The following is a 27,925-nucleotide window of genomic DNA, read 5'->3' as shown; positions in this document are numbered from 1 at the left end:
AGTCGAAAAGAAAGAGCGGTGCCTCTTCGTGTTCGAGCCTTAAACATCACCATCCACACAAACCTTAATAGCCAAATTCGGGTAGCCCAAGATGAAGCTCTCAAGGATGAAAACGTTTCACACGAGCTCTTGAACATTCTCGTCTCTCGATTTGAAACTAAGGAAACCGGACTCCGATATTTCACCGGAAGGATTTGGGTGCCTAGTTATGGGGACCTACGAAATCTTATTTTAGATGAAGCCCATAAGTCACGATACTCGATTCACCCCGGTGCCAATAAGATGTACCACGACCTTAAACAACAATATTGGTGGCCGAACATCAAAAGGTACGTAGCTACTTATGTTTCCAAGTGTTTGACATGTTCCAAAGTCAAAGCCGAACACCAAAGACCGTCCGGACTACTTCAACAACCCGAGATCCCGCAATGGAAGTGGGAAAGGATAACGATGGATTTTATCACCAAACTACCAAAAACGACGAGCGGTTATGATACCATTTGGGTTATTGTTGACCGTCTCACCAAATCCGCACACTTTCTCGCCATGAAGGAGACCGACAAAATGGAGAAACTTGCACAACTTTACATCAAGGAGATCGTAGCCCGACACGGTGTACCTTTATCGATTATCTCCGACTGGGATGGCCATTTTGTTTCCAGATTTTGGCGTACTTTACAAGAAGCATTGGGAACGCGTTTAGACATGAGCACCGCATATCATCCTCAAACCGATGGGCAAAGCGAACGCACAATTCAAACTTTAGAGGACATGTTACGAGCTTGCGTGGTTGATTTTGGAAAAACTTGGGACAAGCACTTACCTCTCGCCGAGTTCTCTTACAACAATAGTTATCACGCGAGTATTAAAGCCGCACCTTTTGAAGCACTATATGACCGAAAATGTCGTTCACCTCTTTGTTGGGCCGAGGTAGGCGACGTGCAAATCACCGGACCCGAACTCATTCACAAAACCACCTAGAAGATCGTACAAATCCGAGATAGGCTTCGGACGGCCCGGAGTCGTCAAAAGAGCTATACCGACAAACGACGCAACGACCTTGAATTTCAAGTCGGTGATCGAGTAATGTTAAAAGTCGCACCTTGGAAAGGTGTAATCCGTTTTGGGAAACGCGGGAAGCTAAATCCGCGGTATATTGGTCCTTTCGAAATATTGGAGCGTATTGGAACCGTTGCTTATCGTTTAGATCTTCCGCCTCAATTGAACTCCGTTCATCCTACCTTCCATGTATCTAACTTGAAAAAGTGTCTTGCCGAACCCGATATCGTCATCCCTCTCGAGGAACTTACTATTGATGACAAACTCCATTTTTTGGAAGAACCGGTTGAAATTGTGGACACCTCCATCAAGACGTTGAAACAAAGCCGAATTCCGATTGTCAAGGTTCTTTGGAATGCCAAAAGAGGACCCGAGTTTACTTGGGAAAGGCAAGATCAAATGCAAAAGAAATACCCTCACTTGTTCCCGGTTACGGAAACGCAAGATTCCGAGGAAGCAACAACGACTACTACGCCTACTTAAATTTCGGGACGAAATTTCTTTTAAGGAGTAGGTAATGTAACATCCCGCCTTTTTCCATTTACTTTTCCGTTATACTATTTTAAACTCCGTTATATGTTTATAACATCTCCCGTTAATACGCGTTTTAAATTATCTCGTTTAGGTAATTCACGCACCCGTTTCCAAAGTTGAGGGACTAAGTTTGACAAAAGAGCAAAGAGGTGACTAGGTCAAAGAGTCAACACTCTTCCTCCTCCATTCATTATTTCTTTTCTTTTCCATTTTTCTCTAATACTTTCACAAATTCTCTCAAACACCATTTCAAAGATTCATCATCTAATCAAAATCTAGCAAGCTTCAATCTAAACTAATTACATATTTGGAATCCTTGCAACTTCCTCTTCGATTCCATACCGATTACATCTCATTTGGGTAACTTTCTAAAATCACTAGATTTTGTGTTCTTGATGTTTTTAAGTTATAAAGTTGTTAATTAGTGTCTATGGCTCAAGTCTAACATGAATATATGATTTATATGCTCGATTTCGTTATTTGAAGTAATTAGCTTGAGCATGAACTTTGGTGTGTTTGATTTGGTGATTTGGTTGCTTGAATGTTGTTAAATGTTAAAAATGCATGTATTAAATGTGTTCCTAGTATCACTAGCTTCAATTTGATGTGTAGGTTGCTTGAGAAAACTCCATAAACTCGATTATTGGTTTTGGTGGATTTGGGTTAGGGTTTGATGAACTTGAAATGGACTTTTGATGCTTTGAATGACATAAAATGTTATTTGTAAGTGTTAGGTTGTATTGTATGCTTGATCACCTTCGAAACGGCATATCATTCATGTAAATTGGTTGCCGAATCATCGAATTTCATTTATGAACTTGAATGCATTTAATGAGGAGCTTTGAATGTGATTTTGGTTGTTGTAAATGTAAAAGTGATTGATGAAATGTGTTTAGTTGTTTTCCTTGTCAAAATACCTTTCCGATGATATAAGATACATGCTTTGGTTATTTGCGGGTCATAAATGGTGATTGTTTGAAGTTAGGTTCGTGCATAAAACTTAAAAACTGTCAGTTTTCTCTGCACAGGTAATGGCGCGGCGCGCCATATACCCGCGCGGCGCGCCAAAGTAGGCTGTCTAACTTTGTCCATTTTTGGAAAATGTTTGCTATGTTACGCACCTCCGATTCACATGTAACTTGTTCTAACATGCTCATATATGATTAAAAACCTCAGAAAAATAGTTCGGGACCCGACCCGAACGTGTAGACTTTTTCGTTGACTTTGACCGACCAAAGTTTGACTTTTTGTCAAACTTAACCAAATGATTATGCAACATTCCTAACTTGTTTCTATACTTGTATCTTGCATAAAACTTGACAAATTGATTCACATGCTACGTAATCGAGTCGTAACGAGCCATAGAACTAATTGAACATCTTTGACCTTTTGTGTTTACCGTTGTTGATACGACCTATTTGTTTAGGTCAAGGCTAGCATTGTTCTTTGCACACGTTACTTGTCGAAGTACTTATTTACTCTTTCGCTCAAGGTGAGATCATAGTCCCACTCTTACTCTTTTGAACTTACTTTTGGGATGAGAAAACATAAACAATTCTTTTAACTAAGTGAACACAAGTACATGAAAACAAACATTCTACATACGAGTTCAGAACAAAATCCTCAATTCGATTATCATTAGTTACACTTGCAGGGTGTAAGTGTAGGCGTGAACTTATGTTGTATGGCCATATGGGTTTGACAAACCCTCACTTCGGACGGTTCGCTACCGTCTACGGGTGAAATATATTTTCGAGAAACAGTGTATGTTCTAACACTATTGTGATGGGGTTCTATGGAAGGAAACGTTAAGCCTTGATAATTGGGTGCTCGTGAATATTAACTTTTAGAATGTATTACTATTTATCAATGATGCAAATCTTGTGGTTCGACTTACTTTTACATACTTACTTACTTAAACCTATGATTTCACCAACGTTTTCGTTGACAGATTTCTATGTTTTTCTCAGGTCCTTGAACATTAGGTGATACATGCTTCTGCACATTCTTTTTGATACTTGCTTTGGATGTCGAGTATACTTGCATAGTTGGAACGTCTTTTGACTACTTTAAACTGTGTCGCACGTGTTTCATTTGTACTTTAAACATTGTTATGTACTAGTTATGGAAACTACTTTTGTAAACTTTGAAACATCCAAAATTATGAAATGAATGCGACATATTTTCGGTTAAACTTTGTCTTAAGGACTTATGACCATGTAATGGGACCTACGTAGACGGCGCCGTCAAACATGATTTGGTCGGGTCGCTACACATCCCACCCGATTCCCCGAAAGCTTCCTTTTGCACAAAACCAACATCTATATTACCCGACAAATTAAACACCCAACGATCGGACACAACTTTACATCTAGTTTCTTGTAACGCGATTATATCACACTTTTCTTTTACACAAAGGGACTTAATCCACCCGAATTTCCCCTTAACCCTAAAGCCGCGAACATTTAATGTAAGAATCTTCATAGGAAATAGAGAAAACGAACGAAGGAAGGAAACTTACTGGGGGTTAAGGTGTTTCCACCTTAACCCGATGTGCTGCCCATAGTCCATAATCTCCTCGTTGTCTATGGGACTAACAGAAGGACGAATAAAACCCCCAGACTTCCCAGATCTTCCAGACTTCGATCCTTTCCCAAATCTTCTAGGTTTAATTTCACATGACTTACACTTGTGGGTATCATCCAAATTAATTCCTCTCCTAGCCATACTTTTCATTCTCATTATTCTTGACGATGCTTTGCAATTCCCAATTGCTTTCCAGTAACAATTGTTACAGAAGGAGATCTCAGAATTAGAATTGTTATTCCCATAGGTTGTCGAATTAGGTTTGGATTTCGGTTTAGTGTTCCTTTTCTGCTTCTTCTTTTTAGATTTACTAACCACAGGCTCCTTTAGATACTCACTTTTTGAATCGAACTTGTCTTTGATTTGATCAGTGGTGTAGCCCAGTCCAGAAGAATTACCTATCTCCTTTTCATCACTTGATCCACTATTATGCATAGCAGGCCCGTTACTATTCTCATGTTGCCCAGGCCCAATGTCACATCTATTATGCCCAATATCGTTTTGAAAAGATCCACAATCTTCATTCATATTTTCATTAACGCGTGCCTCTTCATTTACCTCCTCAACCGTTATGCCCACGTTTTTAGGGTAAGACCCACAAGACTCATTATTGGGCGATCTAGGAACCCTAACAGTTTTATTGTAACTCTCAATTTTCCCATCATCCACGCCTGTTTCAGCCACTCTTTCTTCGGTATTCTCAAAAGGATTATTCAGACCTTGGCACCCAGACCCTACATCTTTCGCCGAATTGTTTACTTTTGCCGACCGAACACCGTCACCTCCAATCACCGGGGAGTTTAATGGACTATCAACATCCTCACCTTCTTGATCACTAGGGATATTACCAGACATGAAGTCCTCATCATCGAAGTCGGATAAACCATAGCCACCATCTTCATCAGAAGGGTATATGGAATCGTCCCCATATTCATCCGAATCTGAGGACTCAGATTTAGACATATGGTCATCACATTGGCCAGTATTCTTACCCACATTATCTTCAAAGTCTACCCACTTTTTCTTTTCCTCTTTAACATGAATAAAGTACGTTTTTGACCTATGTATAAGTTTTAAGGACACAATCACCTTTTCCGGATTCATGAGTTTCACATACGCCCTACCATAATGGAGTTTTTGGTGGCCATCCAAAGAGCAGTTTTCTAGTTCGTACACAACTCCACACCACTCAGCAATTGACATGAATGTATTACTAGACCAAATATGGACCGGCACCCCCGAAATTTTAATCCACGCCATACGTCCCTCAGGCCAGAATTCATCGTTCCAAAGTTGTATTTTATGAATCCATTTCCTTAGGGGGTGGTTCAATTGGTTAACCACATTGACTGCAAGTTCTTTTGACTTAAAGATAATAATCAAACAAAGATTTCCCAGGATTTTTATTTGGAGGTCATGAAAACCTTCTTCCATGCAGATTGTTTGAAGATTTTCCAGGATTTTGGTTGATTTAGCCTCACATAAAACTGAACAATTAAGTGCTTCTTCGTTAGGGTTTTCATCTTTGAGTATCACACACCTCTCTTCATCACCAGGTTTTGAGTTTTTTTCTTTCTTCTCATTTAACCTTGATCTCAAATCACTTTCTTCTTTTCGTACATCTTTCCTTAATGAGTTCAGTTTTGACCTCAGATCTTCCCCATCACTTACTACTTCGTTGAATCTCCTACCATCTTGGAATCTATTCCGAATCGGAACCCCCTTATATGGGTCAGCCCTATGCTCAGAGTCATTGTTCATGGTTGGTTTAGGACCACGTTTTGTTGCCTTGAAAACCTTGATAAAGTTGCCTTCAATTTTAATCCTTTCAAGCTTTGTTAACAGCCTCGAATCGTCTTGTATATCAGCGAAACGGACAAAAGCGAAACGTTGTCCATCTCTAAGCCTTTTTGTTGCAATGTAGACATCCCTAACTTTCCCATAAGTTTTGAACAATTTCCATAGATCTACCACCCCCAATCAAATGGGAATTGGAAGAACATGTACGAAGTCAATTGATTGTCGAAGAACCCTTGCGTTGATGCTTGAAGTCGCCGTTGTATTTGTCCCGTGCTCCTTCGTTGCCCGCCTTTGCCCTCCACACTCTCTCTCTCTCTCTCTTTCTCTCTCATCTCTCTCCCTCTATCAGACCAATTGTTATTATTAATATTAACGGCCTAAATTTTACTCCATATTTTCAACGACCTTGTTTTCCTGGAAGATACATATACACATTCTTTGCATCTCCGTCCATCAAAAGTCCACCTTCCAGTCAGACCCTTCCAAAATGCAAACAATCAAACACTAAACTCTATCATGGAAACATAACCTTCAACTATAACTATTTTCATTCTTCTTCCCCCAAAATAAAACCCTAATAAATAAATTCTCAAATTAAATATGGGAAATTGTCTACAGTCTGATGCTGTTGATGCTAATTCTACCATTTCCCCCAATCTAAGCACCAATACTAAACCCTCTTTCACCACCACCACTACTACTACTACAGGTTCATTTAAATCCTACCACTTTTGTTATAATTATTATCACTACATCCCTCAATTCATTTGATTTGTATTTAATTATGAATTTTGATGTGTGTATTCATGATTTGAATAGTTTTACTACTTAATTTGTGTTTAATTGTGATGACAAATGGTTTGATGTATCTGTTTATTATTGCATAAATACAACAATTGAATAGTTTATAATTGTTAATGTTTTTTTGTTTTATGTATGTTTATGTTTATTATACCATTTAGGTTTTTATTTTTTGTATAATTTGGGATTTATTTTATAGGTAGTAGTAATGGTATTGGAATTTCGGATACCACCATGAGCAGTAGCACGGATGATGCTGGTATTTCACCGCGGCCAACGGGCGAGGTATTACCGGCAGCCAATTTGAAGGTGTATACATATTCAGATTTGAAGTCTTGTACTAAAAACTTTAAATCGGATATGGTTCTGGGCGTTGGAGGTTTCGGGACTGTTTATAAAGGCTGGGTTGAGGAAAATACATTGTTGGCTTCCAAAAACGGTACTGGAGCCATTGTTGCTATCAAAAAGTTGAATCATGAAAGTGTTCAAGGATTTCAAGAATGGCAGGTTTGTCATATTCTGTTTTTTTTTTTTTCATGGAATGTTGAATTACTGTCAGGAGCATTTTATTTAAGTTTCTTATTCACGTTAAACGGAACGAAGAATGCATAGTTAAAACAACAATGGAATATTGATAAAATCTTATTAGATGGATTCGTTTTGGTTCACTTATATTGTGAACAAGTGGAATCTCTTCTCAATTTGGTAAAATTGAAGATTACTTAGAAAATTAGACGTTTAAATCTATTTAAGTGGGTAGGTAATGTTTGGTTTTTGAAAACTTTAGTTCATTAGTAATTGGCTCATTACAATAAAGATCATCATTCATACCACCTATTTTACCTAAATTGATCGTTTTGGGTAATTTTAGTTGATAAGCATGTAAAATGCTGACGTGGATGAATTGTTTTTTGTATAATTGTATTAAGTTTGATGGTTTTAGTAACGAATTTTAAAGTCAAGCGTTGACATTTGTTTGTAATTTGGTCAATTTGTGTTGTTAACACCTTCGTAATTTATGGTTATTTGGATAAAATTGCAGTCAGAAGTGAACTTTTTGGGGCGGCTTTCTCATCCTAACTTGGTGAAGCTTCTTGGGTACTGTAGGGAAGATAAAGAGCTTCTACTTGTATATGAATTCATGCAAAAAGGAAGCTTGGAAAATCATCTTTTTAGACGTAAGAAGTTCAAATTTTAGTCCAATTTGTATATACTTATTGGATTGCTGTAACTTTTTTCGATTGTGCAGGAGGTTCTCAACTACTTTCTTGGGCTCTAAGGCTCAAAATAGCCATAGGTGCAGCTCGAGGACTAGCTTTTTTACACAGTTCGGATGATAATGTGATTTACAGAGATATTAAGGCTTCAAATATATTGCTTGATGGTGTAAGAACTTTATATACATCTACTTTTGCTTTAATCTTGTGTTGCATCTCTTTCTGTGTCTACAAATCTCTGATTGTTTAACACTTGATACCGTTTTCATGCTCTAACATGAATTATTGTTAGTATGATGCTTACTCTATATTTCTCTCTTGGCCCCAATTATTGTCTCCAATGAGACTTGAACCTAAAACCTCTTGGTTGATAGATTCCTCACATACTGCTTGACCAAAGGCCCTTAATTTTTTCTTATATGTTTAATATGATAGTTTTCTTGATAATGATCTATAGTTTTATATTTTTTTTGCTATATGTAGAGCTACAATGCAAAAATTTCAGATTTTGGGTTGGCGAAGTTGGGTCCAGCAGGTGGAATGTCACATGTAACGACAAGGGTCATGGGGACATACGGTTATGCTGCTCCTGAGTACATTGCTACAGGTGACATCTCATTTCAATATTACACCGTATAATAGTGATGTTTTGAGGTAGTATTTGGATAAATAATAAGGCTACTCCTTTGTGGAAAAAAAAGAGTATTTCAAAGACTTCCTTTAACAACCTTTGTGCTAAAGGTTGACTTTTGGAAGTAAAGTAATGACCTTGATTGTCAAGGAAGGTTGACTTTTGTAAGTTAAGTAATGTTGATGGTCAAGGAACGTTGACTTTTGGATGTGAACTGATGATGTTGTTAGTCAATGAAGGTTGACTTTTGGAAGTAAACTAATGACCTTGATAGTCAAGGAAGTGTACCATTAAAAGGATTTCCACATTAGTTGACTTCTACATGTCTTGAAAGTCAAAGTCAATGTTGAAGTTGCTAAGTGTAATGTTAGTGTGCAAAGTAGTTGTTAAGGTTTATTTCTTCTAAACTAGAAAGCCATAAGGAAAATGACCGAATTTGTAGTATTTAAAGAATTCTCGCCCTTATTCTCATAGAACCATGGAGTTTTTCAAGGTTGTAAAACGTGCTCGGAGGTACTCGAGCGGTTGGGGACCTTGTAGCAAGTTTTATGCATAGCGGGGAATACTTGTATTGGTATTATATATAAAAATTATAAATTTGAGTTAGATGTTTAGAAATATACTAGAAACATAAAGATTTAGAAATATATACATATTCGTTCGAATACTTCACCATAGATATGAGATATTAGATTGATGCTTCATCCTTATCTTGTCCCTATTGTTTATTGATTTGAAAATTGAGAAGGAAGTGAAAAAAATGTTGACCAAGTAGGGCCCGAGTTTGACAGACTTTGACCAAGTTTGATCGTTGACCGAGTTTTGCGCTTAGTAGTGAGTACCTTTTGAGTATTCGGTCGCATAGGCCATATATTTAGTATCATCTATGATTACAAACGTATCATCGAACCTTTTTTTAATTCTTAACTTTCCTTACTTGACCAAATATAGCCCGATTTCACTGTTTTCCCGTACATGGGCTAATTATTCTCCTCCTTTTTATTTTCACTACTTAAGTCTATATAGCTACGCATTTTTAAGTGCATAAACGGTAAATGTCCACCAAACTGCAGGACATTTATACGTGAAGAGTGACGTTTACGGTTTTGGTGTTGTACTGCTGGAAATAATGACGGGGTTACGAGCACTCGATACAAGACGGCCCGCTCCACAACACAACCTAATTGAGTGGGCCAAGCCATTACTCCCAAACAGGAAGAAAATAAAAACGCTCATGGATACAAGAATCGAAGGTCAATATTCAAGTAAAGCTGCAATATTGTTTGCTCAACTTGTTCTTCATTGCATAGAACAAGAACCCAGAAAACGGCCCGACATGAAACAAGTGGCAGACACTTTGGAGCAGATCAACTCTATGAGGGGTAAATCGAAAGGAACAGCGTAAATTTTACTAATAATTCTTTTGAAAATGTGGGTTATTTTTGTTATTATTCATTTATAGGGGGGTCACATGTGTGCCGATGTGACGAAAAGAAACACAACTTTTGGGTTATAGTTAAATATGACCCAACGGATATCACCCTTGATGTTGTTAATTTGGGTGCGATGTATGTATGTACAACTGCGTAGATAGTTTTAGTCTAAATCTTCAGCAAGAGATTTTGATCATCAAGATTGTTGTTTTTGATGTAAAGGAAGACTTCAAATTTAAGGAGATTTGGGAATTGGTGTTAAGAAGTCAATTGTATGAGATTGTTAAGTGAATACCGTCAACAATTTTTTTTTCTTTCTTGATAATGGTAATACATGGTAGTTTTTTGGTTGTTTGTTATTAGAAATATCTTGGAATTTAGTTGTAAGAAAATGTTGTAATATTGGTCTCCTTGTAGCATTAAGAAAGATGGAATTGTACTTGGAGCATGTATTAGATCTTCAACTTGTGGATTTGTATTGCAATTATCTGCTTAAACCACTTTCAACCGTGAAGACTAAGATCCGCGTCAGCGTCACGATAGAAAGATTGAAAAAGACAGAACACTACCAACTATATTATACATCTTCAAAAAGACCGGACTCACTTATCATATATATTCATAATTAGACTAATTCATGTTATTTCCTTTTAAGGACGCAAAAGGACACAGAACCCCTTATGGTGTCTTTTATTTTTAAAAAATGACGGTTGTTGTTATTTGGTTAAGACTCTACCGTTGGGACTGGTGTTATTGGGAAAGATGGAAAACGAAGTTTCTTTTGTCTAATCCACGATGATTGTATCACAATGCAAAAACAACAACAACAACAACAACAACAACAAACCCAATACCACATGAGTGGTGTATGGGGGAGGTGAGATGTAGACAATCCTTCCCCTATCCGAGAATAAAGACAAGTCATTTCTCCACCAGAGTGAAAACACTCTCAAGAGTAGAGAAAGTCATCCCTCTCTTTATTCGACGGATAAAGAGATTGCTTTCGAGAGGACCTCCGGCCTTTAAGTAGGAAATTCTTTATAATAATAATAATAATAATAATAATAATAATAATAATAATAATAATAATAATAATAGACGACATGAAAATGGTAGAATCAAATTTCCATGGGTTTTAAATCCTGCCTGGAATTTAATTTAGGCTCTAAGAGTCAGTCAAGTCGCCAATATATCGACGATTGTTGTCGACTCAATAGAGCCGCGATGATTGTATCACAATAGTTGTTTGATAAATCCATTAGACTTGTATATTAAAAGCTTGTACTGTATTTTATATAGGATGCACAATGATAGTAGATTTATTTAAAATTAACAATTCACGATCCATCTACTGTATTGGAGGTCATGTTCTCAATTAAAGTGATTCGATAGATACAAGAAAATTTACAAAAAGTTGTGAAACGAAACTAATACTTTTAGACCTCTCCCCATGAGTTCCGAACTTGTGTTCACCCTTGGTGCCCTCAAGACGGTGCGACAGGCACCGCCTCGTCTTGGTATATGCCCTAAAGTTATCAGTGCTACATAAGACGAACTGAGAGATGGTGTGGATAGGTAAAAATGGCAATTAAGAAGTTTAGTCTTGGATAGTTGGATTTCATCATAGTGAGTGGTCTCAAGTTGAGTTGTTAGTATTTCAGTAGTAGTCAAATGACAAAAATGTCCCTTAAGTTATTCAAAACTATTTTTTTTCACAAAAAAATGTGAAGTTATTAAACAAGACTTCAAAATATACAAATCACTAATTTAGTTACTTTTATAATTCAACACCGTCTAGTTTAAAGTTTCAAAAATAAAAGATCATTCCTTACATATGGCCATGAAAAAGTTACAAATCAAATCAAGAAATTTTTTTTTATTTATTTATACAGAAAAAAGGAAGGAGAGTCACACAATTTGAATTGTTGGCTTCAAAATTACATCCTTCACACACTTTTTCTGATTCAAGAATGTTCTTAACACAACACATCCTTTGTATCTCAAACTCCATCACTAATGTCTTTTTCTCTCTATCTCCTTCAATTCATGGATACTTGTTTTAATTATATGTGTGTATATATATTAATTTCAGTGGTTTTATTTATTATCTATAGTTCGTTACAAGAGAGTTTCAACTATACGTCATATAATCTCGCTGTAAGGTAATTTAATTTCTATTTTACTATATTTATTCAGTTTTTGAACATTTATTACTGTTGTTCATGCATGCTTTAACTTTGGAGTGAAAAAAAAATGATAAATTCTCTAACTTTTAAGTAACCATAATAGATTAAAGTTACAGTATGATGCTTCCTAATATATTTACATATTTTTATTTAATTTAAAGTTATGTTTAGTCAATATTTTTGTACTCCATATCTGATAGTGCTATTTTCTTTTTAGTTAAGATATTGACATTATCTTGAATTCGTGATATATGACTTTTTATATAAATCAAAATATGTATGCTGAATGGTCAATAATTTTGTATCTGATAGTGCTATTCACTTTTTAGTTAACATATTGACATTATCTTGATATATGACTTTTCATATAAATCTATATATGTATGATGTTTTATCTTCATAAAGTTCAGTTAGAATAATATAACTGGATAGTTATGTTATGTTCTTGTATTTTGGCCATTTTAAGATAATTGTGATTAAAAATGAATTATGTGATTTAGGTAAATCGAAAAAATGGCAGAAGAAAGACCATCTGGTGTCATTGGCAAGTTCTTAGGAGGCATAAACAGTACGATGAGACGAGTCCTGTTTACTTTCATGTCATCTGGTCCAATCCCACAACACATCGCGTTCATCATGGATGGAAACCGACGTTTTGCTAAAAAATGGAAACTTGAAGAAGGTGAAGGCCACAAAGCCGGTTTTCTAGCACTTATGTCGGTTTTAAAATACTGCTACGAAGTTGGAGTTAAGTACGTGACTGTCTACGCATTTAGTCTTGATAATTTCAATAGACGCCCGGATGAAGTCCAATACCTTATGGATATTATGTACGAAAAGATTGAAGGATTCTTGAAAGAGCTGAATATGGTAAACAGGTATGGGGTTCGAGTGTTGTTTATTGGAGATTTAAGTCGATTGGACGAGCCAGTTAGGGTTGCAGCTGAGAAAGCAATGGAAGCCACAGCTAAAAACACGAACACGTATCTTTTAGTATGTGTGGCGTACACGTCATCCCATGAAATACCGCGTGCTATTTATGAAGCGTGTCAAGAAAAAAGTGGATTGTTTTTTAAATCGAATGGGGATAGTAATGGGATTGTTGTTGATGAAGAGGAACCGGTTATAAAAGTGGTTGATTTGGAGAAACATATGTATATGGGAGTGGTGCCGGATCCTGAAATTCTTGTGAGGAGCTCGGGTGAAACGAGGCTTAGTAACTTTTTATTGTGGCAGTCGACGAATAGTTTGTTGTATTCTCCAAAAGCGTTGTGGCCGGAAATGGGATTAAGGCATGTTGTTTGGGGGATCTTGAAGTACCAGAAGCATTATTACTATTTGGAGAAGAAAAAGAAGCAAGCTTGATGAATGTCTTAAGAAATAATGTTATGGTCAAGTTAATTGTTATTTATTATACTAATCACTAAATCACTATTGAAATATGGTTGTAATTATGTCTAAATAAATCCAAATATTTGGTTTTACATCTTTGTTTTGTGCTGTAAACTTGCAACTTTCAGTGGGTATGATTATAAATTGAAATGTAGCCTAGGTAGATCTTAAAGTTTGCAACTTTTCTTCATTTCAAATTTTAGTTTGTTGACTTTTTAGTCAAAAGAATCATACTACAAGATAATAAAGCATAAAAAATGAGTGCACTATGTCAATTACAGAATAGGAATGAAGTGGAAAGTATTGATAACCCAAAAGTAGGAAATGGTGACCATTGATCATTACTCTTAAAGAAATAATAAAGAATAAGCATAACACAAAGATACATCGGCTGCTGCAACGGCTCAAGCAGCTGAACACAAAATCAGTATGGAGGTCTGTGCAGACGGGGTCGATTACAGAAAACCCGACCATTGGCCTTCACAAATCCTGCTATTGCTAAACTCAATCCGGCCCAGAAAAGAGAAAATACTAGGTGCCAAATATCAAATCGAACTGCAAAAATATAAGGTCAATAAGGGAAGACATAAATATAGAGTTAGGTTAATTTATAATCACACATCTTTACTTCGGTAAGATAATTATATACAGCAGAATAAGCTAACTCACCTCGCCTGAGTGACAACATAGCGAAAAAGAACCCCATCACAATCAATGCTAAAGCAAGACGGAAGGACTGCAAAAAGAATAGGGTAATCATGGAAAGAAAAAAAATATTAGTACACAAGGTAAAACGAGAAAAATCCACAATATCACTTTATACGGGTTTCTATTTATATCATGTCCGATGAGAGGAAAACTATGACTGAAGGATATTTTGATAAAAAAAAAAAAAAAAATGGCTACAAATGATATCTTGAAGGTTTTCGGGGAGAGAAAAAGACAATTTCTGGGATAAATTTGAAAACTTGGCAACTTACAGTGTATATAGACTCCATGAAGAAGAATAAAAAAGGAGTTGTAAATTTGTAATACAATATATTACAAATCTCTAACTTCAATTTATACTCACCGCAATAGCCTCAACCTTTCCTTGGGGCTTTTTTGGAGACATATCTCGAGAAACGGAAACAATATAGTGTCCTTGCAGTAGATCGATTGCATCCTACATGTGTAAAATTAAATAAATAGCTATATAAGTAATGCCAACTCAAACAGGTTTACTAGTGTATTATGTTTTTATTTTAAATACATGTGAAATCTATAATTTCTTTCAGCCTTGGGTTAGGATGGAATTCGTTATATTTGCAATGACTACGAATATTTTATATATGGCTAAACCTGCCATAATAAGAAGAATCTGTTGTAACTAGGTCATTGTGTGCTTAGAAGATTCATTCGAAAACACATTGTAGTTTCTCTATATTTTGCTTAAATAAATTTGACGTGTTTAATCCCGGCTCATATATGCATCCCAAGTTTCTACTTCTCAAAAATGTAGTTAAGTTGCTAATTAGAAAATTAGCATGCTGACCTGCTTTGTACCGTCAACGAAATTATTTAGGTAATAGCGCATCAGGGCATTTATGCCATCATTAATGATCCCTTGTCTGGTCCTCTTGCCATATCTAAAAATAGCAACAACAAAAAAACACCATATATGTTACTTTTCAGCCTTATTTTTCAAACTCGTAAAGAACAGTTGTCCACTTCCAATTTCGACCAATCAGAGATTAACAAATTCTTATTGGTCAACAGCACATTTATTCTATGATGTACGTAGGAACATTCCAGACAAGCATTTAACAATATTCCTAACTTAATAAGGGGAATCAAAATGGAGTACTTTGAAGCCTGCCATTAATCTGGAAATTAAACAGGATTATCAACCAGCTTAATATGAAAGCATAGGGATGTTTATAATCTCATAATTACTCCCGAAAGCTCACCAGTCTAATCAAGCTACAGAATGCTAGACAAAAAGACTTAAATTTTGATACCGATTACAGATAGATAAGTGTGTCTACCAAAACCCGCAAAGTATTCAGTGTTTTTGACTCTCCATAGCTATTGAAAGATGTGATATATATGTACGGATGTATAATATTCGAAGAAAAAATTTTAGGTATTCCACACAATGTGCATAAGGAAAGGACATCTCCAAACACATGTTCATTGTAGGGTCCACTCTGTAGGTGGGAAAATAGGTGAGTCAGGTAACAAGCTATAACATGTTACAGTATAATCAGTTACGTTATTCGTATGTGCCGAAGCATGTAAATTGTTAAAACCAACCAAAAAGTTAAGCAGGCACATAAAAAATTCAAAACTTCATCCACCTTTTGGTTTAAAATAAGTAATATATTGAAAATGATAACAAAAGAATCTATTAAAATTATTATATGTATTGTTCAATAAGCAATCTAAGCAGTTGTAAACACTCGGGGTATACTTCAGGTAACTTCAAACCATTTGACATGTTACCTACTTTGCTTTAATATACATAGTTATAGTTATAGTTATAGTTATAGTTATAGTTATAGTTAAGTTATAGTTATCCTATAATATAACCCATCACCCTTTTTGTCAATTCTTTCCTGAGCTTTATTTACAAAGCTTCTTGAACTGATAACAAGAGAGCAAGACGATAACGTAATCTCTATCCAAGCACAAAAAATGATAACTAAAAAAACATTTAATAACTATACTAACAGAACGAAATATTAAGTTGATTTAGATTAATAGAAAACAAAAATGAGCACAAAAAAAAAAAAAAAAAAAAAAGAAAAAAAAGCAACTAAAGTACCTGACAAAATCTCCTTTTAAAGCAGGTGTGCCAGAATACTGGATGCTTATATCATCCCCATGATTTGCCCATACTGACAATTAAACGAAGAGAAGATGCACTTATAAAACACTTCAAATACAAACTAGCATTTTTAAAACTAAAATAAAAGAGAGTTTAGAAAAATTTGAATAAATGGTACGTACATATTTTGAAACAGTCATCAAAACTAGGATGAGAGCTAATTGTTTGGTCAGCATCAAAAACACCAAGCCTTTGAAGTTGAAGTTCCAACATTTTACGCCCAATCATGCTCTACAGAAATAGCACACGGTTAATAATATGAAGAAACGGCACAAAGAATTCAAATTTAGATATAAACTTGGATATATGTATTTGAATTAAACATACCTGTGTCACATTTGTGCGGTCTAAGCAATCAATACAATTAGTCCGTACAACTCCAATTTGTGTTTCAACCTTTTCACCCTTGTCATTTAGTAAATAGTACCTAAAATTCAAAATACATAAAACAACAATATTCTTGATTTTGAAAATGCAACCAAAACACTTCAGATTTTTTTTTTTTTTTTGCACCTGTTTTTAACAAGAAAATCCTCAATTTGATCATAAAGGATAGATAGGCGCTCAAAATGAATATGCCCACAGATGCGATGGAAGTCGAAATGCACATATCTAGAAACATCAACAGATTTAGTACAACAATAGATACAGAACCACATATGACTGCAAATAAATTGCTATAGTCTACAATACATACATACATACATACAGATTTAGTACAACAATACATACAGGACCATAATACATAAATACATACCTCATATCATCACTAAGAATATTCTGTACTGATGAGCCGTACTTTTCGCAAAGGCGTCCCTCACCACCACTCTAAAAGAATAGAATATTAAATTTAGATTAACCAGAAAATTATGAGCTAAAATTATAAAACTGAGTACATAAACGATTATAAACCTTATTCACAAGATCAACAGCGATAACATTTCCATATTTCTTTCGCAAATCCAGAAAATGCCTCTCGGCAACTCGAGACTACAGAAATCGTATCAAGTGTAAGATGGTTATGATTTAGAACAATTGAAATGTATTTTAGCAAGTGCAACCAGATTTATGGATAGTATACTTACTGCTTCCTCGGGTTTCACAACCTCAAATTTAGGCTTATAAGTGAGATCAACAATTTGTTCCCACATAAATGGCATTGATCCTCGCACCTATAAAGCAAAAAATCCAAAATATAATGTCTGTCCTACCGTGATTTATTTATACACAGTATGCAAAATATAGATCTCATTGTGCATAGGCTATCAATTCATCATATATACAACACAAGAATATTGATAAAAATTCAACCATGTAAATGTTAGTCTAAAGACGGAAACTGTTTAGATAGGTAAACGGATAAGGCTTTCCTTGTTCAAGCTTCCCGGGCAGGGTGAATATTTTTACTCGGATATATGTGGCTTAACCAGGTTATCCCGTGACCATTTCACCGGCCACATAAGATATGATGCTAGTGAGGTTTGAACCCGAGACCTCTTGTGAGGATGTCAGGACCTAACCACTAGTTTATCTTATCTTAAGATGGTTGTGTAACTGTTAGACTACCATTAAATTACCATATTTGGCAACAAGCAAGCAGTTGAAATTAGCTCTCAACATTTGTAATTGTTAGACTACTACCATCATAAAGTTACTAATGGTTTTCATGTATTATTCTTTATAATCTTTCAAACATAAATAAAAGGTGGTCCAATTGAATTCATCATAGATGCTGTATATTGTTTGTAAAAATCAGTTTCATCAGATATTAGGAATTTCACTTGGTTACAAAAAAAAAAAAAAAAAAAAAAAGGAATTTCACACAAAGATGTATTTGAAGATTAACTTACCTAGCACTATATGTCTATCTTTATATGTTAAATTACTATTTGTTTATTGTGATTTTGGTTGGTTACTAGATGTCTACCAGATGAATCAAGTTCAAATTCAAGCGAAGTTTCACATGTATCAAATTAAAATCAAAATAAAGTTTTCAGACAGACATAGATTTATAGTTCAACATCAAAGAGTTGTTTCAAACATGTTTTTGTAGGTTTAATAGTTTTTTAGTGAGTTTTCCTTTCACACAAATTATTTGGTTTGGCTTATCTCAAGCATATTATCAAGTTCAGATCATCTTAACTTTTATCAACGTACTAGTTGCATTTAACAAATCATCTATAACAAACAAAAAAAAGGTTTTTAAGAAAAAAACAAAACAAATATACACTGCACCGTGGAAGTATATACCTGCACAAATGAAGCAGTATACCCATTTAAGTGTACAATTTGTTCAGTTTCTACAAAATTTGCTACGTAGCCATCAGAATCAGCTCCTCTTCTCCACATCCTAGTCCCTGCTCAGATTTAAAACTTCACACTTAATAAAATCAAACATATGAACCTGTGCATTTAATTTCCCTATTTAATTGGTGAAAAGCTAAATAAGATATTTAGTGCTTCAGATGAGAAACTATACATGTATATCAAAAATTCAAATATAAATGGTGAATAAGAATGTGATATATGAGTATATGAAAGAGAAGTTTTTTATAGAAGACGCATAAACAATTTATGAATAGTTAGCTTCTCAATCACAGTGGATATCTCCCAATTGCCAAATACTCAACAAAGAAAAGCTAATTATAAGAACATTTGAAGGCATTCTTGAAGGAGCAGATTAGGCATTGTCAAGGTTGTAAGGCGGGGATTGGTCGGGCGTTGACCAACTTTAACTTTGACCATATCTGGCATGCTTTTGACCGATTAAATCCGACTTTAAACTAATAAATCCAACTTTGACTGACTAAATTGGACTTTTGACAACTTTAACCAAATAAATCGGCCAAGTCGCAGACTAGTCGGGGACCACTTCAAATTCCCGACTAGCTGGGGGACTTTTACAACCATGGGCATTGCATTTTGTTGACGATAGCAGGGTTCCTAGTTTACGTTATAAATTTAAGCAAATATAATATTCATGGAATAGTAAACTTCTGGGAAACATAACATCATTAAGCAAGGATGCAAATCTATTGACACTGCTTTTTATTAATACATTAAATGAAGTTAGATACATGAAAATACATGCATGTGTGTTTTCACATCCCCAACAGGCTAATAGCAATGTTAATATGTGCTGCATTTTCCAATATATATCCTAAAAAAAAGAAACTTAATATCCTGACAGAGTATTCGGTAGCATACCAGTTCTCCTAGTGCATCTTCGTGCAATCAGGGTGACATCTATTGTATCTTTCCCAATGGTTGATTGAAAATTCTGAAAAGCTGGTTCAAAGTTAAGAAACAAGCATAACTTAAAGTAATGCTGAAACAGAAGCTGATAAGTCCTCTGAAATGCAGTCAATAATCCATTACCAGAAAAAGTTTGCAAAAGCAATCGATATTGAAAGAAAGAAAAACTGAAACTCTCTCTCTTTCACACACACTCTCTCTCTCTCTCTCTCTCTCTCTCTCTCTCTCTCTCTCTCTCATACAAACATAACAGACAAATCCCGGAGATGGCAAATGGGGTGGCTCCGGCAGGTTGTCCAACAGTTCAAATCAAATTTCAATGGGTATGGGTTGGGCAGGTGACGCCGTTTTGTTGAGATCTTTAGGATTTAAAATGGTTAATAAATCAAATAATATGTACAAACCAATAAATTTAAAACAAATCTACGTATATATGAACGAATTAGCAGATTGTAAACATTTGGGAGCCTATAAACCCTTTCAGGATTTGTTAAGTTAGAATGATTGTACCCAATTGATCTGTTAAATATAAACCAAAATACGTGACCATTTTAATGAAATAAACTGAAGTTCCGCAGCTATACATCACTCATGTGATTAGTGATGTCATATAAAGGATACAGCCTTGAATAACGGGAAGCATGTACTGGTCAAGCTGCAAGAAAATAATGACAAGAGTAGATAGTCAAATTTGTGAAAGTAAACTAATTGGAAAACCAATATAAAAACAAAACAAAACAAAGAAAAGAAACCTTGTTATCAATGAGAACTTCCAACATATAGTTGTTCCAAAGGAACCTAGGCTCTGCCTGCAGCAAGGGAAATTCAAATGTGTTACAAATATATTATCAGAACGGTACACTGACATGTTAAATGTCAAAAATCAAAATTATTGTACAATAAGGTTAACTTGCCTGCCTCCAAAGAGGTAGAAGTCTCGATTCATCACCCAATTCATTTAGCCGTTGTGCACTGCCACAATATACAAAATAAAGATTCAGTAATACTAATATTAAATAAATAAAATCGCATGGTATATTATGCCAAAACCAAGTCCAAACTGACACCACCCATAACGTAATATACAAAGTAGCACAGTAACGAAAAAAATATATATATATCTAATGGAGAGTGAAATAAACAAATCGAAATAATATACACATTGATCATAGGTTAATGGTTCTCGGTGGAAAAAGCATAATCTAAAGAAAAAACCGACCTTAATGTTATGTTGACATCATATGAGAAGTAAAGTCCAGGAGTCTTCTCTGCAACTTTTAACATAGAAGCAAACTCTGACTCCATTTTTTTCTGCCCATTAAAATTACAAATTATATAGACCATACAAAATAGAGAAGGAAAAAAAAAAAAACGATTGAAATAATTAAGGATTGATTTTACCTGTTCCTCGGGAGAGTTCTTTAGAGAATGATCACAGGGAAATACTTTCAGCTTCGAAGCTTTAAAAATGGGATGACCCAAGTAAGATCCAGCACATTCACGTTCTGTAATAACGACTAGATATGACCCTACAGGCACAATAACATTCAAAAGTCAATGAATGGAGTAAGCATCATATATATCATCTCTAAGAAATGCTTTTTTTTCTTTTTTGTTTGGAAATTAATTATTTTTTCAGAAGCATATATGCACATAAATATAACCATCACAAGATGGTCTAGTGTTTGGCGTCCTATATCCACACAAGTGGTCTCATGTTCAAACCTCATATAGGGGGCCGGGTCGGAAACGGGCATGAGATTACACGGTTAGGCAGCGTACATCTGATTACAACTTTTGTTCTTAAAATCCTATGCATATAACTAATTAAGGAGTTGCTGTAAGAAATCCAATTATTAGGATATATGTGAACTTATCTAACTTTCCTTTAGGCAACTGATTACGGCTTTCTCCGAAGTCCCCTATATATTTGAACTGATTTACAAAGCCTAATTTCAAGCTTATAAACAGATTTGCTTCTGTTAACTTTAAAGAATGTATCTCCTATTTATGATTCTAATTTTTCAAGACACCATAATCAAATTGAAGATGCACATTCAAAAACCACATTAGTTGCCAAAAATTATCATTAGATCGGCTTTTTAACACTATCAATGATAACATTGGCCAAACAATTCAGATTTTAAGTAGTCTGTACTATAGCATTTTTAGGTGTCATCCAAATTCAGGAAGGCCTTGATTCATAGTACCTCATTACTGGATAATGACTTATGAGGAAAGAATCACATTTCTCATATCCTATGGCAAATGAAACTTTTTAAATTGTTAATCTCAATAATCAAGATCTGATCATCGGATAATATTACGGACAGTTTAGTAATTACGGAGTACTATTTTATCTCAAATCTCCAATAATCAGTTTGATCAAACACAAAAGACCGGCTTCAGATCCCAGTAACCAGTTAAAACGAACGTTTAAACCCCCACATGACTAGACAAAAGGGACCCGAAGATAAAGTAAAATGTATGTTCTTATGAGTGCTATGCGTTTCTAAGATTTCAATCACCAAATAATACAAATCCTTTAAAAACTTGCATAATCAAACTTACAGCAGCATATACATCAATCAATCAATCAATATATTGACTCCAAATGCAATAGAAGTGTAACATTTAACAAACAGTTACTGCAAATATATCTATCATCTGACCTGCCAAAAGCTTTAGTATCCCAACAATACCAAAAATGGTCTGAATTTTAGGAGTACGGCCTGTCACGTTTGGAACTTCATCTACACAAGTAACACATTCATTCATTAGCTACTAATTACATTTAAATAAAATTATATAAAGCAATACCAGCAGCTTCTACTAAAATTAACCATCGATCGTATAATAGCAATGAACTGAATTGAATTGAATTGAATTGAATTGAATTGAGATATTGAAATACGGAGTAGTAAATTAGTAAATGGAAAGGGAATGAAATAAAAAAAAAAAAAAAAACCTAAAAGAGTGATGGAACAATCAAGACGGTTGATGGCCAAACAAGATCCAGAAGAACCATCACTTGGTTCAATCACGTATTCATCTGCAAATTCCCATAATCTCAATCGCGTGTACAATTTTTGAGAAGGATCTGCTTTCGCCAACATTGTATTTTTTTTTATTTATTTAATTTTAATGGAAGGTCTCAAGTCCCTAAAAGGAATAAAAACAGAAAAGTGTATGATGATGCCCGCCGGATGTTGTTGTGATTAATAATAGATCTCGGAGAAGATGAATAAATAATCAAATTGTTTTTGTGTTTTCTTTTTAAATTAAAATTAATTAAAATTTTGTTTTTTAAATTAAAATTGTTTTTTTAATTAACTATTGAAAAAAAAAAAGTTTTGCTATATAAGTTTAAGCATATCATATTTAAGTTTATAAACTTTCTTGAATTAACTAGTGAAATGACCCGTAAAATCACGGATTTATTTAAACGAAATAATTTAATTACATGTTTTAGGAGTAAGTGAATGTAATTGCTAAAGTCATTTATTTTAATGACCCATTTGACTAAGAAACTTATCGTTGTTTTTTTAAATATATAGAGACATTTATTTTCGCATACATATGTAACGTAATTAATTTCATAAAAGATCCATATTTGAATATTAATAATATAATTATTATATTAAAAGTAAATAATAATAATAATAATAATAATAATAATAATAATAATAATAATAATAATAATAATAATAATAATAATAATAATAATAATAATAATAATAATAATAATAAAGTTCGCTCAAAGTTGGATATTTATATTTTTAATAATAATAATTATTATTATTATTAATAAATGCCTTTTAAATTTTTTTAGAAAATTGAAATACAATTTTTATATAAAAGTTGTACAATATGCTTTAAAATTTAAGTGTTCTGTAGAAGTTTTACAATTTATGAGAGATTAGTATTTTCTTTTATAAAATGTTTCGTATTATTTTTTAATTAAATTAATATAAAATTATGACATCATAATTATGAAAATTAAAGGATAATTAGCTTAATGATGACATCATCATTTTAGAGCTTTATATGACTATATAGATTACAAAAACTAATATCCTTAATTCAAAATCCGGAACTCTCTCTATATACTAGGAAAAGTTGGTTGCTGGCCTGGCAAGTTATGATGTTGGCCTCATAGGTCGGTGGAGTTTGTGACGACCCGGAAATTTCCGACCAAATTTAAACTTAATCTTTATATGTTTCCGACACGATAAGCAAAGTCTGTAATGTTGAGTCTCAAAATTTTTGAACTGTTTACACGGATTCATTTAACCTTGACCATGTCCAACGATTCACGAACCATTTTATCGTAAATAAAAATGTATATATAGATAACTATACATGTAAATAAATTATATATTACAAATATATTAATGAACTATTATGTGATTTAGAAAGAATATTTAAACTTATTATTTAAAACTGTTTATTCAAATATAGAGAGTAGGTTGAATATACATAATTTGTCAACGATTAACAAAGTATTAATTGAATAAGGTTATACTTTGAGTTTAATTGTTTTAATGTATATAATTAATACATTCATCTAAGTAATAAAACTATATATGTAAAACATAATTATATATAGTAATTTGAATATGTATATGATGTATAAACATAAATATTATTATATGTATATCGATAAAATGTATAAATATTAAATATACGTTATTATATAAGTATTAAATAATACATAATACATAATATGTAATATTAATATATCAAAATATAAATGCTATACTAATACTATTATTATTACTTTCACTATTATCATTAAATATTAATATTAATATATGTATTATTAATATTATTATAATATATAATATATAGATATAAAAATTTAAAACATGTAATTTTGTTATATCTTTATTATTATTAGTATTATTATTAGATATTATTACTACCATTTATCATTAAGGACCATTATTATTAAAATTTATTATTTTTATTATTATTAAGATACAAGTTATTATCATTATCATTAATATTATTATTAGTATTATTTTGATATTTTTATTATTAATATTATTATTAATATAATTATTAATATAATTATTGATTATTAATATTAATTAAATATAAAATAAAAAAATAAAAAGACATAAATTACGCGGAATCAATTTTCAGTATTCATTTTTTTGCCTTTCTATTTGGCTCGTGATCTTGTTGTCATCTATCAATAACCCTACAAACAATATTGATCAATTATTACTTCTGTATGAATCATTCAATCACAATTTGTATATCTCATCTGATGCTATGCGTTCGTTCTTTATTTTATTTTATTTTTCTTTCTTTCTCTTCTTCAAACCCATTAAACCTTTGATCTGATTCGAAACGAATTGAAGGAAAGTGGAAATGCAGAAACATTCTAATTCATTGCTTGAAACTTTCTTCAAAGTTACAAAAGCTAATTCAAAGAAACAATCACGAATTCGAGTAATATGTTACGATTCTGATGAAATTGATGATTCTCGTATATTCCATTGACGATTTGGAAGATAATTTATGAAGGTTTCGAAGTCTAAAAGCGTTTCAATATCAAATCATTTTTTATTTTTTTTGTGTTCATCGTCGCTGCTCAGCAGCATTTTGTTTATATTTTTTTTTCTTTTCTTTTTCAATTTCATTTTAATACTAGTTAAATGTTTTTGAATCTATTTTTATTTATCCTAACACTAATTAGTAAACATTTTTTTTAAGTTAATTCATGGATTCGTTTGATTTTTATTGGGGAAGAAGTGGAAGAAACAGAAAAAGAAACAGGTTATAAATTTATCATTTGGGTTTAGTTCAGGAAAAATGAATTGGTTCAATGGTTGTGAGGGTGTTGAGGTATACGAGAGGTCTCGGGTTAGAGCCCTGCGGGCAGCAACTATTTTTTTAAAAGGCCGTATGAGGTAGTTTTTAATGTCAACAATCTTTATTATTATTATTATTATTGTTATTATTATTATTATTATTATTATTATTATTATTATTATTATTATTATTATTATTATTATTATTATTATTATTATTATTATTATTATTATTAACTATTGTTGTTGTTAATTGTTATTATTACTAATACCATTAATATGTTTATTAGAATAATTAAAAATATTATTATTATGGTTATTACTAGTATAACTATTATTATTATTAACATGATTAGGATTATTATCATTATTATCATTAATACTAGAATTTGTATCATTTTATAAATATTAGTATTATTAATATGTTTATAATTATTAATATCATCATTACTAATATTATCGTTATTGTTAGTATTATTATTATTATTGTATTATTATTATTAGTATTATTATTATGATTTCAAGGATATTAAAAATATTAATAACATAAATATATATAATAAAAGATAATAGGATAAAGATTATAGAAAATAGTTATAGTTATACGAATACATGTAAAAGTTATGATTATAGATACAAATTAATTTTATAGGAAACTATAGTCGTTATCATAGAAATTTGGCACGAAGATTATGATTTTCATGATTAGGAATATAAAGATTTTAATAATATTATTACAATTATGAAAAGAAAAATCTTGGATATAAAGATTAGCAGGAAAATCATTAAATTTAAAATTTTAATTAATTTATGATTCATAAGAATTATTAATTTTTTTTATAACTATTATTATCATAGCACAACTTAGTATTATATTTGTTAATATCATTATTTCTAATAACCTTATTATTAGTATCACTTTTATCAATATTATTATAAAATATCATTATTTTTATTAACTTTAGTATTACCAAAACTAATAACAATTTCGTAAACAAATGATCTTCATATAAAAGATATATATTTAATATACATAACTTAACTATATTAATATTACGATGTATAAAATGGAAATATATAAATAAGGAAACTTATAAATTATTAAATATAACAATTACATCACTAATAATAATATATAGATTTATTCAATTACAAGTATATGTTTTAATATATATACAAATGATATAGGTTCGTGAATTCAAGGTCAACCCTGCATTGTTCAGTTTCGTCGTATGAATATTTTTACTACAAAATATTGGATTGTGAGTTCATTTACTCCCTTTTTAGTCATTACATTTTTGGGCTGAGAATACATGCAAATGCTTTATTAACTGTTTTACAATATTTATATGTGTGAGTTTCATTTGATTCCCTTTTACTCTTTACATTTTTGGGACTGAGAATACATGTGCTGTTTTTATAACTGTTTTACTAAATGCTTTTGAGATATATTTTGAATTGAGAATACATGAACTGCTTTTATAAATGATTGACGAAATAGACACAAGTATTCAAAACTACATTCTATGATAGAATTATTTGGATTCAGAGGTTCGATTTCTATAAGATTGTATTATCGACCATCGGTGAGATGATTTTGTCATTGCACTACTCATTAGCTCCCGTTTTAGCTACCCTCGGAGAGATGATTTTTCATTGCACGCACGCATTAGCTCCCGTTGTAAAATTATATTGTATTAACTACCACGGTAAGATGATTTTGCATTGCACGCACGCATTTGCTACCGTTGGTGAGTTGTTTTGAAAGGTTCCGGTTTTCTTCATATGAATGATTTTACAGCAGGAGTAGACCTGCACAGATTGTTTTCTAAATATGAGTATCTTGTGGTCTATTATACTATTGGAAATGATTATTTATGATAAACTAATGAACTCACCAACCTTTTGGTTGACACTTTAAAGCATGTTTATTCTCAGGTATTAAAGAAATCTTCCGCTGTGCATTAGCTCATTTTAAGGATATTACTTGGAGTCATTCATGGCATATTTCAAAAGACGTTGCATTCGAGTTGTTGAGTTCAACAAGATTATTATTAGGTCATTGACAGTTTGATATAATATGAAATGGTATGCATGCCTGTTAGCTTTCGATGAAATGAAAGTTTGTCTTTTAAAAACGAATGCAATGTTTGTAAAATGTACCATTTAGAGGTCAAATACCTCGCGATGAAATCAACTATTGTGAATCGTTTATAATGTATATGAACGGGTCTTTTCAGTTGGTATCAGAGCGGTGGTCTTAGCGAACCAGGTCTTGCATTAGTGCGTCTAACTGGTAGTTGTTTAGATGCATTAGTGAGTCTGGACTTCGACCGTGTA

The 27,925-nt window shown here is 32.8% G+C and overlaps 3 protein-coding genes across 4 annotated transcripts; 2 read left to right on the top strand and 1 right to left on the bottom strand.

The window, feature by feature from the left end:
- The first annotated feature begins 6,437 nt into the window (after positions 1-6,437).
- LOC139892024 (probable serine/threonine-protein kinase PIX13) lies at positions 6,438-10,488 on the top strand. The gene is made up of 6 exons (XM_071875056.1): positions 6,438-6,688; positions 6,980-7,287; positions 7,823-7,958; positions 8,030-8,166; positions 8,481-8,604; positions 9,702-10,488. The coding sequence occupies exons 1-6, from the start codon at positions 6,580-6,582 to the stop codon at positions 10,031-10,033; spliced, it is 1,146 nt and encodes a 381-aa protein (XP_071731157.1). The 5' UTR covers positions 6,438-6,579; the 3' UTR covers positions 10,034-10,488.
- Positions 10,489-12,032: 1,544 nt separating this feature from the next.
- Positions 12,033-13,806, top strand: LOC139892023 (dehydrodolichyl diphosphate synthase 6-like). 2 transcript variants are annotated; one of them, XM_071875055.1, is made up of 2 exons: positions 12,033-12,218; positions 12,748-13,806. In XM_071875055.1, exon 2 carries the CDS (start codon positions 12,761-12,763, stop codon positions 13,610-13,612), a length of 852 nt encoding a protein of 283 aa, XP_071731156.1. In that variant the 5' UTR covers positions 12,033-12,218; positions 12,748-12,760; the 3' UTR covers positions 13,613-13,806. The 2 variants fall into 2 exon arrangements, with proteins under 2 accessions (XP_071731156.1, XP_071731155.1); XM_071875054.1 differs by having other exon boundaries at positions 12,035-12,223; positions 12,748-13,805.
- A 6-nt stretch (positions 13,807-13,812) lies between these two features.
- Positions 13,813-22,977, bottom strand: LOC139892022 (phosphoinositide phosphatase SAC7-like). The gene is made up of 20 exons (XM_071875053.1): positions 22,732-22,977; positions 22,436-22,516; positions 21,165-21,292; positions 20,983-21,074; positions 20,674-20,735; positions 20,516-20,568; positions 20,385-20,418; positions 19,716-19,796; positions 18,759-18,865; positions 17,594-17,680; positions 17,421-17,498; positions 17,266-17,336; positions 17,022-17,120; positions 16,836-16,935; positions 16,631-16,739; positions 16,446-16,518; positions 15,174-15,267; positions 14,712-14,804; positions 14,309-14,375; positions 13,813-14,194 (listed from the first exon to the last, which is right to left on the bottom strand). The coding sequence occupies exons 1-20, from the start codon at positions 22,877-22,879 to the stop codon at positions 14,064-14,066; spliced, it is 1,788 nt and encodes a 595-aa protein (XP_071731154.1). The 5' UTR covers positions 22,880-22,977; the 3' UTR covers positions 13,813-14,063.
- Between the last annotated feature and the right edge of the window lie 4,948 nt (positions 22,978-27,925).

Source organism: Rutidosis leptorrhynchoides, chromosome 2 (assembly GCF_046630445.1).
Source record: "Rutidosis leptorrhynchoides isolate AG116_Rl617_1_P2 chromosome 2, CSIRO_AGI_Rlap_v1, whole genome shotgun sequence".
Taxonomy (NCBI): domain Eukaryota; kingdom Viridiplantae; phylum Streptophyta; class Magnoliopsida; order Asterales; family Asteraceae; genus Rutidosis; species Rutidosis leptorrhynchoides.
Note: the sequence above shows the minus strand (reverse complement) of the source record. Positions and strands in the feature narration are given on the sequence as shown.